The sequence below is a fragment of the Lissotriton vulgaris genome, chromosome 3_1 (assembly GCF_964263255.1).
Source record: "Lissotriton vulgaris chromosome 3_1, aLisVul1.2, whole genome shotgun sequence".
Lineage (NCBI taxonomy): Eukaryota > Metazoa > Chordata > Amphibia > Caudata > Salamandridae > Lissotriton > Lissotriton vulgaris.
The window spans coordinates 299218524-299230744 of record NC_141689.1 but is presented as its reverse complement, the minus strand read 5'-3'; the positions used below and the strand labels follow the sequence as shown (position 1 = coordinate 299230744).

The 12221-nt window shown below is 44.2% G+C and overlaps 1 protein-coding gene across 1 annotated transcript in view; it reads left to right on the top strand.

The window, feature by feature from the left end:
- PDZD2 (PDZ domain containing 2) overlaps positions 1-12221 on the top strand; it is a 997171-nt gene that overhangs the window by 681656 nt on the left and 303294 nt on the right. The window contains exon 6 of the mRNA XM_086960493.1: positions 9370-9481. Within this exon, the coding sequence (XP_086816619.1) occupies positions 9370-9481 (112 nt within the window). The remainder of the gene's footprint in view (positions 1-9369; positions 9482-12221) is intronic.

The following is a 12221-nucleotide window of genomic DNA, read 5'->3' as shown; positions in this document are numbered from 1 at the left end:
TCACAACTGAGTGCTGGCGGGGCTGCCACATCTGTGCGTTCCATAAGCAAGGGTTTCACAGAAAACTTCAGACCTCTGACTCTAAGGGGCCTTTAGAAGGGACAGTTATGTGGGCGTGGAATTGGCACCTGTATTTCAAGGGGCAGGGTCTTGGCCCCAGTAAAGATTGTAATCAAACCTTCTGGGGTAGAATGGCTGACAGGACAAAGTTTAGAGAGGGCCTGTGCATGTCAAAGGTAGCCTTTTGAACTGATAGTATCTTCAAAGGTCGTGGTGGGTATAACTACTGAGGCTTCGTCTTCCAAAAGTAGAGACAATTTTGGATGTGGAACCATACTACACTGGTTCGATACAGGTCATTAACACAAGGAATCATTAGGGCAGGAGGGACTGCAACTGGACTATCTGCACACTTATGGTGCCTTGGTGCTCCAAGAAGGGGACTATCACTTGGTGTATTTTGCCTGGACGTTGCTTGCCTGCAGCTAAGCGGCAGCTGTCATGGCCTGGGTTTTGAAGTACTCTCCAAGGGCCAGTGTGCTGGTCTCCTGTCCAGGAGATCCCAAGGACACAAAGGATCTCACTGTCTCCACAAGATTGTAAGGACTGCACTGGGTGCAGCAGAGACAGATGGAAGTGATCATGGTTGGGACACGGATCGTCCTGACATACACCATTATCTTGTTGTACAAGAGGAGTGTGGGCACAAGAGCAGCACCCATCTGAGGTGCAGGAATGTGAGGAGTTCGATGATTGCCGGAAAAGCTGGCAGAGTCCGTGGGGCCCAGCTTGTAAACAGGGGGCCTGTACTCCCTTATGCTCCAGAGCTTGTGGTGTTCGAGGGGTGTTGGGAGAACCCGAGCAGAGAGCTGAGACTGTCTTTGGCCTCCAGATCGGGAGGATGACAGTGCCAGTCATTGACCCCCTCTCCTTGGACCAACGCCACAGGGTGCTTTGCTTTGGAAAACACACGCGACGAGACATTAGGGGTTTTGTGTGCCTTGTGGGCATCTGCAGCTGACTGTCGGGGTCTACGACAGGTCACACCTGCCGCTTGGTGGGAAAACATTTCTCCAGACGTGGAAGCATGCCAGCTTCCTGGGTCACAACCTTTCACTGGTGCAGGTTCCGTTGGGTGCCTGAAGGTCTAATCCGGATGGACGAAACTAAGTAACTGTTTCCGTGCTAGGTGGTTTAGACTCTTTAGTCAACAAGCTGCCAGGTGGTATCATTGGCTGGTGGAGTTGAAGGACTGTGGGGCTGGGTCAAGATGCGTAGTCAGAGACTGGTGACTGTTCAACGTTTCTGCAATGGGATAAGTCCGACAATTGCATATAGCTGTAAAGTGTATATACAATGTGTATCTCATTTTGATTTCAGTGAGTTTGTGTAATACAAAGACAAGCATTTTTATACATATGGTGTGGTGTTTGTAGTGTATGCAGTGTGTTGCGAGGGGGTGTTGAGCCAGTACTTTGAGGATCAGCCTGACTGCTCGGTGCCAAGCTAACAGAGGGTGAACACTGGTTATCGGACACGTGTGTCGTACTCATTCTATTTGGAATGGCGGATTTTGACTGTCTTTGATGCATCTTAGTCATCCCAAAACCGCTGGGTATAACAGTGTTGAAGCCCCTAAAAGAGCCATGAGCCAGAAACCAAACTCTATCCAGAAATATCCTCATCTTTAACCTATATCTAGAAATTACGTTATCTTTAACCTGTTCAGTCCCCCCTTTCAACTACTGTAGAAGCATTAACGAAATGCATATCAGACCTTGATGTTCACGTTCAGCACTGTTCAGTGATGTGATGAATGTTGTCTATTAGTCATTTGATGACATCCATCTATGGCCCCAGAGCCTCCCAACGCATTAGACCATCTTACACAACGCAAACACTATTACAGGATGATTACAATGAAGCTGAACAATCGAATGACAAAATACACCAACTTCAGAAGGAAAATAAAATAAAAAGCTAGTCCCTTAATAGATGTATACTTGATAACTGTAAAAGAGGTAAAATCCACAATATCCAGCTTTAACACCTTGGCTGCTAGGGGTTTTCCCCCCCAGTGCTGGAATCACAGAGTTGCCTTTATTCATGACGAGCTTAGCTCGTCATGAGCAGCAAAGGGGTTAAGGAAAATGCATTAAATGAAGGTTTGGTTTAATACAGCGGCACTCAACATATATACTTTAAGCTGAAGGGACGACATTGAGATCTTGCATTACAAATAGACACAGTACCAGCAGTGCACTGGATGCAGCTCCCAGGGTTACTGTGTCCAAGCGGCATCCATTTTTGCGTGCATGCAGGGATGGGATGAACCTCTTAGCTGACTTAGCATAGGATAATATTCCACATGGCATGCCGCAGTGTATCAGTTCCTCTTCACCTTCCTATGACCGTTTAGATATCTGCAGCTTTCATGACTTTCTGTGACTGTTGCTATGGTGTTATTAATATGGTAGCAGTAAACTAGCACAGTAGGAGGAACCTGGCCTGTTGTGGCGTATTGACTTCTGTTTAGATATCGTATGTGATCATCCGGCCCAGACATGGCGGGGGACACCGTTTCAATTGGATGTTGTATTCCAGTGACCAGTCTTGCAGATACTTACAAAGAGGATCAATGTACAAAGCTCAAACTTGGGGCACTTTCCATCACTGTCATTTCTAGCACCACTGGTACCAATAAGTGGTGCATAAAACCTTCCACAACACCCTTGTCGCTTGGACCTCACAGCCGCAAGCCACAGATTTCCTTTAAGTTGCGCTGTCTTTGTCATGTGGTAGCAGGGACTGTGCTCAAGTATTAGTAGTAAAGATGTATTGTAGCAGTGAGTTGACAATCCAGGCACCAGAATAAAAAATGAAAGGTTTGACCTGATTTAATAAAAAAAAAGGAAACATCTTTTATTGAACTAACAAACAAAAACTCAAGAAATCAGCAATCATAAATTAGAAAACAAAGGATTGAACCATTTTACAACGTATATCTGGTAGTAACCATTTAAATGAGCATCTGAGGAAATCATGGTCAGTAAATAGAAAATAATTAAACATTCAGGGAAGTAACTATGCACCTTATTTATTTTTATTTGTTTACATTTGTAATGCGCACAGCTACCCAACAAAGGGTTTCCCGGCGCGGCAGATCCCAATAGCAATGTGGTTACAGAAAACTAGATGTTAAAGAGCCATGTTTTTAAGGCTTTTCTGAATTTGGTGTAATTCGACTCAGACCGCAATGTATGTGGCATTGAATTCCAGAGAGAAGGTCCCAGGAATGAAAAGGACTTGCCACCCATGCGTGACAGCTTGGTCCTTGGAATTTCAAAATGATTTGCCGTGGAAGACCGAAGAGATCTGGAAGGACGGTAGGGGCGCACCAGGTTTTGCAGATATTTAGGAGCGGTGTTGGTGGAAATCCTGTGCATAAAACATAGAGATTTGAATTTAACTCGGTTTTTAATTTTTAGCCAGTGTAACTTCCTGATGTATTTAGTGGTTGGAGTAGAGATGGGAATTTTACAGAGTAGTCTGGCTGCTGCATTTTGCACTGATTGCAACCTGCGGACAGTAGCTTTGTTCGCCCCCAGGTACAAAACGTTGCCATAATCTAGCCTAGATGTTATTAGGGCATTGACAACTGTTTTCTTGGTGTTTTCAGGCAGCATCCAACAGATCTTTTTTAGCCATTTTAATATGGCAAAGCAGGTGGCTGAAGTCTTTACCGCTTGCTGATGTAAACTGAGTGAGTCGTCAATAATGACGCCCAGGTTGCGAGCATGAGTAACCGGGGTAGGGGGGGTGCCCATTTCAGTTGGCCAATGTTGGGGTCCCCAAAGTTCTTTATTTTTGCCCAACACGATTAACTCAGTTTTTTCGCCGTTAAGTTTTAAGAAGTTTTTTTGCATCCAATCGGCGATTTTACAGAGTGCGAGTTGTAGGGTGGAGGAATTATCAGAATCTTCAGCTTGTGCTTCTCACAAGGATCTTGGCGAAAATCAGTACGGCTCTAGAAAATAAAAATCTTGAGATGTTGCAAGGTGTCTCTCTGTGACTAATGTTGGATGCTTGGTTATCTGATGCTCCAGGCATCTTATCTTTGTTGTTTCTTCTTTTCAAATGTTGCTGGTGCTTTCGTCTTACTGGTGGATACTGAAGATGGTTTCGAACAACCCTGTTCTCCACAGCTTTAGTTTGTGTTGAAGAGCTTAGTAGAGATGGACTTGTGCTGGGTCGGTGGGAATGATATCACAGGTTGGTCTTTATCCAGTTGGTGCTGGTTGCATTGGTCTTGCGAAAACATCAGCAGTCTTTGGCAGTAGGGTTTGGCTACAACTTAGTAATGGGTATTGCTTCTTTGCAGATTTTGAGTGCCACAAATCAGACAAGAGGAACCTTTAGCCTCCTTGCTCATTCCTTCTTCCCACAGTAAGGTGCTGAGCCTCGCATGGTGACGCCCACTGCAGATAACTGGTCCTTAGTCATTCCTTCCTGTGAGCCACAGGTACCAGACCACACACGATTCTTGGTATTGAGAAGCAGTCATATTATGATTTAATCTGTTATATATTGGAATATTGGCATTTTGAACTGGTAAAAAAAATAGACAGCAACACCTTTGCCTGGAGGGAAGTGTTTTCATCATGCAGAATGGATTTGTGTGTATGGCCACAAAGGGATAAAGTGAAGTTCTTTCCTGTAATGTATTTTCCTGAGTGCCTAATATTTGTTGCCCACTATCAGATGTGATGTTGCAGGAATTCAGTTGTTAATCATAGACCATAAATCTGGTAGACATGAATCCGAATTTTGTGATCAGTAAAGGGTTAGGTTAGCAGGTAGGTGTATTAAGAGAACCATCCCTTTCAGTGGAACCCACTAGCTGAAGTGAAACCCGTTTCTTTGGTTTAAGGCGGTTAAAGTGTAAGGTCTCTTATTGCACCCTTAACTAAATAAAATGGGGAATTCCAATGGCATCCGCCCACCACGGAGAGTGGGTGGTCTAATAAAATCATTCCACTACACTTACAGTTTCATTTTAAATTGCTTTGTCTTGAAGCCACACGGCCATGTGGAAATGTGTTGTTTTCAAACCCTGCAACCGCACTAATACACACAAGATGTTCTGCTTTGTGTTCAGTGAAACAGAACCAAAAAATTAGATTTTTGACATGAACTAGAGTTCCTATTCTTATACCATTATGAAAGAACACTAGAAGTCAATTTTAAAAGCCAGTGAAATGTAGGGGATCGTAGGCATGCCTATGCATAGGTCCTCACACTGGGCCACAGCACAAACCTAAAACTTCCATCAGTTTATAAGTAACACTAGTCTAGATGACAATCTAAAATGCCCGCGTGTTTATGTTCTTCTCGTTATTTGCTGTGGACAACTGATGTTTTTTGTGTCTATGGTGGTTGTGTCCTGCAAAGCATGGGTCAGCCGTGTGTGTTCTGTTTAAACGAACAGCTGTTTCCCCCCCAAATTGCCAACCCTGTCACTTGAGAAAATCAACTGTTTGTTAGCAAGGCCCCTACACATATACAAAGAGTGCGAACATTGGGAAGCCGCGGGTGTTGGAGGATGTGGGCATATCCCCCATGTGTGAAGTGCGTAGATTATCTGGACTGAAAAGACTCGTAATACAAGTAGGTGATAGTTATTCATCTACTAGTATGGCATATGCACTGAATTCCACCGCGCTAAACTGTTTTCAAAGGGCACACTTATTCCCGTCTGAATAACGTATAGGAAGTTGTGCCTGTCACTTATAACATCTGACAACAAAATATCCAGGAATGGAGAAGGAAATTTGCTACTCTATAGTGCTTCCTCTTTTTTATTTCTCGTCTGGACTGCTTGGACAGTAACCGCACCCCTGGAGAAGGCCACGCCCACTGCCCCATGCTACACAAACAAGTACCAAGAAGCCGCAGCCATGCACACTGGGCATCCCAATGTAAAGCCAGTCTGCCCCACCCACTAGTCCAGGCATGTTTCTTCTTCCAGTTCCAGTGTTGCCTCCACTGGGCGTATCCTTTCTACCGGCACACAGCTGCTCCACCTTTTCCCCGAATCCAACAATAAATTCTGTTTTGCCCTTTGCGGCACTATCCAGAGTGCATTGCTGAGCCCCTCTTGGCAGAAGGCCCATCTCAACTCATAGCCTTGTGCAGTTGAAGACACTTTTTGTAAACTTGATTCACACATTTGAAATTTCTACAATCGACACTTTTAGTACCGCAAAACAACAATGCACGTTGCATCATTCAGCAACGCTTACTTATAAAGTATACAATTATACAATTACAACTATATAGATATTACAATGACTCTCTTCCCAAACCCAATACATTCACCCCTCATATATTTAAAACATTTAATTAAAAATAATAATAAAAATTTCGACAAAATAAAAAACAGTTCTTGATTTGTATTTGACTAAACCTTCACTTAATTACGTGTTGGTACTTTTTAATAAACACTGCAATGAAATGAGAGCTTTTTTTTTTTTTACTTGATCTATTTTTCCTCCCAGATACTTAGCTGTCCACGTCCGCAAAACTGTGTATTACCCTAAAACCAGTGTATGTGGACAACAATAGATGGAAAGCTCCTTTCTGCCCACTCTAGTTTTACGTTTAGCTGAGTTGCTCTGGGCCCTGCCTCTAATTGAGACAATACTCTGCACTTTTGACTCCTCAATACTTTGTGTTTATGCTTTCTAGTGATCCTAATATGTGCGTAGAAGACACCAATCAACTTGCGGTCAATACACTCCTGGATGCATGTGGTCCCTCTGGCCTTTGCAGAATGTTTTCCCCACTCATTACTATTTACCACATCTTTTCCTTCATAGAATCGCCCCATGCAAGCCCTAGTTCTTTTTTTTTTGCCCTGCAACAACCATGCACTTTTTCACTTAATCTGGTGTGGCCTGTTACCTCAATGATTTCTTCTTCACCACATTTTCTAGATGCGGCAGAAATTCACTAATTACAGTCTTAAAGCAGCTTCACTCACTTCTCATCATCTCGTTGTCAGTCACAATTTAGCTGCTATAGCAAGTGTCCTGTGTCAGCCAGGAATCGTTGTCCCCCTTAAAAGAACCTTCGCTCTCGCCATTATCCTCATTTACTCAGTGCAGTTAGGAACTTGAGTCTCTTAAAACTTAAACTGAGTTTAAAAAAAAAGCCTGACGCCATACCATCTGTAAATCCTTCTCACATACTATTTTTACACAAGGTTTGATAATTTATGCTGTGATTTCTAGTATCTGTTCTGTATTGAGGCCGAAAATTTCGTGTCAACCCAAACATATAGGGAGGAGGATCTCATTGCAAGTTCTATGTTGGCTCCCCGGTAAAGGTGTGTTTTTTCCCCACAATGGTAATGAATAAACCTTATAAGATTTCCATCTAAAAAAAATCTGTAACTGTTGCTTTCCTTTCCTTGTGACTGTACTTAGTTGACTTGATTATTTATAATCAAAGGGGCCCAGACAACATTTGTTAAGCCACAGCAATGCATAGGTGCAGGCATCGGGCTCAGTTGTTCGACTCACAAATTTACAAACTAAGTGGAGCTATCATTGTGATTGACCAACAGGATGCCAGCCCGAAAGGTGTTGGTCTTCATTGGTATTTGAGGTAGGGCTTGCTCCCCATTATTCCAGTCGATCCTTTCTCTTCCAGTTTGATGATTAATAGCGGAGAGGTAAATCTTAATTCTGTTATCCACCCAGGGTTACAAACGGTAATCTCCTACCCTTTCTCCTAAAAATCAAAACCACAGAAATGTTAAGTAGATCCCATTACTGACTGAACCATTTGAGTATTCACATACGAGCGGACTCCTTTAAGACTGACGTTTTGTAAATACCTTAAAGTGATGGGTGGCTCTTGCTTCTCTTTAAAGATAAAGTACAAGCGCACTTGACAGAAATGACCTTACCAGTTGCCATCATCTTGGTAAACTTCAAACTTACAACCATACTGCTCCCAGTCTCCAGACCAAAACTGTGGTAGGATAGGTTCAAGTCCTCTAATATTACCAAAAAGTATTCCATCCTACTCAATTTGTATTTTCCATGGGATGGATATGTAATTCTTTCTATCAGTTCTGTAACAGTCAATTGCTACTAGTGGAGCATTGTCAAACTCAAACTGTTTGGAGTGATACAGCATGCCTCCTGCTATGTTTATTCAACATGCTGGGCTGATGCATAGTTGATTATGGGTGCTACTGATGTGTTCCATTCAATACTCTTAGAGTAGAGCGTAAGTATATGTTGGACATCTCTTGGGTATTCAATGGAATCTGTTGTATGTATTAGGTTACAGTTGCTTAGAGTGGCTGTCTGTGTTTAGGAGCCTATCATTCCCTCACAGTTTTGAAGCTTCTATCAACAGATAGCTGTCTGCTAACGTTAGTGGACTTTTCCGTGGTCTTGGCGACTCACTCTTATTCCACGGTTGTACCTGGTTAATGAATTGCTGAACTGCTACTTAGACAGCTATAGTTTTTCTTACATCGATTGCAAATTCAATTGTGAAAGGAGCAATCTGCTTTAGAAACAGTGTATTGATCTGTGGGGTCTTTGCAGGCATGTATTTCATTTTCTGTTTATGTGAGGCTTCTAGGTCTTGTTTTCCAGTGTAGAGGCATCTTGCAACCCAAAACTAGACTGTTTAACCCGTTCCCAGCGTCGAACGTTCAGCGCCCAGTGCTGAACGTTCGGAGAACGAATGCTGACCCGACGGCCAACGGTCGTGCGCAGCACTGGGGAGGTAGCGCTCGTGACGACCGTTGGCCGTCGGCAGCAATTAAAGGGTTAAATAAGTTTGCTAATTCTATTGAGAGTCATTCGGGTAAGGGAATGAGAACAGAGCTCCCAATGGGCTGTGTGCAGGGGTTTGGGGATTTTTTCTCCCTCCCTACCAACCTATTCAGAATTCTGCTATACCTCATCTTTTCTCACACCCAATGGTGCGAGAGGGTGGGAAGCAGCAGAGCAGCCCAATTCTCTCTCAGTGGCCCATTTACCGTGCTACCCCCTCCCCTTCTCATGACCAGCTGTCGGATGGTGAGAGAAGGGAGGCATCAAGACTCACATTAAGCTAAGTTGAGTGGGTCCGGGAAGCCTGGAGAGTGCTGATATGTAGGGGATTATAGGCGGTTTCCACAAAATACAACTAATGTGTAATGGCTAATGCGAGAAGTTGTCTTTTATTTATTTTTTTTTTTTACAAAAATGGAAGTTTATATCAATTTGACGCAAAAAAAAGGTACTGTTGATATTTATACAGTGACAACTATGGTCACATAACATATTTCCTTTTATTTTGCAGGAAACGGAAATAAACAAAGTTCAAGATTGTGGCTACACAGAAATTTCCAAAGGAGTCTGCAGAAGCCCCACCCTAGGAGGCAGTCTTATGAAATACAGAAGCCGGTCTCAAGGTAAAGAGATTTAACATTTTCTACTGATTTCTGTTCACATTGTTTGAATCCAAAATTATACATCATGCAAAATAACTTGGGACCAAATCAGTACTATTTGTGTTCTATGAGGCACAGCATGGGAGCCCCCCTTCTGTAGAATTTCCTTTATTTCCCGCGGATTTGAACTTCCAGGGATTTGTGCTTCTGTGGTCAATGTTTGACGAAATACATGGAATGTCCACATATACCAATGAAAAACAGGAGGTAACTGCAATAATGCACAGCACAGTAAAGCTCCCAACCAATAGCCATACTGTTCACTTCACTTGTATGTACTTAAGTGTATAGAGACCCCTCTATTATACATACATAGCAGATCAATCGCAGAACGCACAGGACCAATGGGCTTTGGTGAAACATTCCGCTTTCAAAATGTGAACACATACTTTACCTACCCACAGTCCAACACGTTGCTCTCACATGTTCCCTCAGAGCTCCTGGCACTCACCCTGTCATCACAGACCTTATGCACTCAATAGCACATGTGCATACAGCTGTTATCTCTCACACATACTACCATCTATGGATTATTATCTCCACACAACTCTGTTTAGGCAACTCCTTATACTGATTTTGTTGCCTGCAGACGTGTTTGCCTTCAACACACAACACTTTCATTGCCAGCATTCGTCAAGGACTCCTGATCATTTAGAGGTTTCTGAGCATGACATGATTGTCTCTTGTAGGAACCATATGGCCTATGAATTGGGATGAGACCTGGCTGCAGGATACAGTATTAAGGGCATCATTACGATGGCGGACGGACTCATTGATGTGGGTACTGGGACCGTCCGCCGGCAATGCGGCGGTCCTGCCAATGTGATTACGATGCGACTGCAACCGTGGCGGTCACATCGTGCATTTTTAACATTGCTGAAGGTGCTGCTGGCTGCAGCACTCATCGCAATACTAAAAATGTATGTTGTGCATTTCCTTGCACTACGTGACAGGCACCCCATGGTGCCTGCCACCTGGTAAAGGGAAATGTAGGAGGATACGCTAGGTACCCCTCCGCCCCCATGCACACCCACCTCCTCCAACACAAGGGGAGACCCGCAATGGGTCCCCAAATGTAAACCCCGCCAGCCTGTTAATGGCAGTTTCACCACCATATACCGGCATATGGCGGAAGGTGCCTGCTAGGCATCGCCACCATATTGTAGATGCGGGGTGGGTCTGCCAAGCAATCGTAATGATTGCCTGTGGCGGACGGACTTTGCTTCTGCCAGCACACTGCCGCCATCGTAATTTGGCGGGCGGAGAAGTGCTTCACATCAGCAGGCTGCTGGTGGTGGTTTCACCGCCATTGTAATCCGCCCCTAAGTCTGGGCTATCCCTTCCTGCATCCTGAGACTGGATGATGGGTCGCCAATGTAATTTTCTTACCTAATTGAAGATGAGCTGTCTACGACCTTAGTTGTGCTCCATCAAAAAGATTATGGAATGGGGGCCTGCCCACTGGAAGAAAACGAGTCTTGCCAAAGTCAAAAGGTTAGAATGTAATGTGCCAACCCACAAATAGAGCAAACACAAGGAGATGATGAACGGAGCGCTGAAACCTTTCAGACACTCACCCCCAGTCACAGACGTTGGTTTAATCCATCATTGTTCTTTAGCTCACTTCACCACCCCATTTCAGACACAGCTATGTGCAAATCAGTCTTGACCCTGTGCCTCATGGGAACAGTCCAGCCCGAACTGCCAAGCCATGTCTTCCCTGAACCGGAAACAAGCATCCTGGGACCGGTTGTGGGCTAACAGCCTCATGAGCCAGGCTAGCTTGAATCCAGTGGCAAAGTGAGCAAGGGACCCACGCATGGGCCTAACCTGCCAACTTAGGATGAACAAAGCAAACACAAGGAGATGATGGATGGAGCACTGAAGCTTTTCAGACACTCACCCCCAGTCACAGATCTGGGTTGAATCCGTCATCGTTCTTTAGCTCACTTCGCCTCCCCATTTCAGACACTGGCTATATGCAAATCAATCTTGACCTGTGCCTCATGGGAACAGTTCAGCCCGAACTGCCAAGCCATGTCTTCCCTAGACACAAGCATCATGGGACCGATTTCAGGCTAACAGCATTCATCAGCCAGGCTAGCTTGAATCTAGTGGCAAAGTGAGCAAGGAACCCACGCCTGGGCATACCCTGCCATCTTAGGGCGAACAAAGCAAACACAAGGAGGCATTCAAAAATGCAGTTTATTCAAATCTGCCTTATTGGCTTTGCTAACGCTGTATAGAATCCATATAGGTAATAAAGAATTGGATATTACACAAAGTTTGATGATCGAATGCACTTTTCATATAGAAAAACTGTCCTTATGCATTCTAGTAGAGGGACTTTGTGGAAGGTGCAATGATAAACTAAACAGTATTTGGCTGGCCTGTCGGCCACTAGGGCAGTGTCAGATGATCCGGCTTCAAAGGGCCGATGTGTAAGCCGGTTCTTTTAATTCTGTTACGGCCCACAGGACCAAAAACAAAATGGCATACTTCCGAGCCCTTTCAAGCTGGCTCGTCTAGCAGTGACAGAGTCCCGGACAGGCCAGTCCATCACTGCCACTAATCAGCCAATAGCAAGAGCTGAGCGAATAATACTCCTCTGAGTGGAGCCAAAGCCCATTCTATGTATAATTTAAAGCGTTGGCAGCAATATCTCCTTATGATGTCTGCACTATCAAGCCAGACCTTAAAA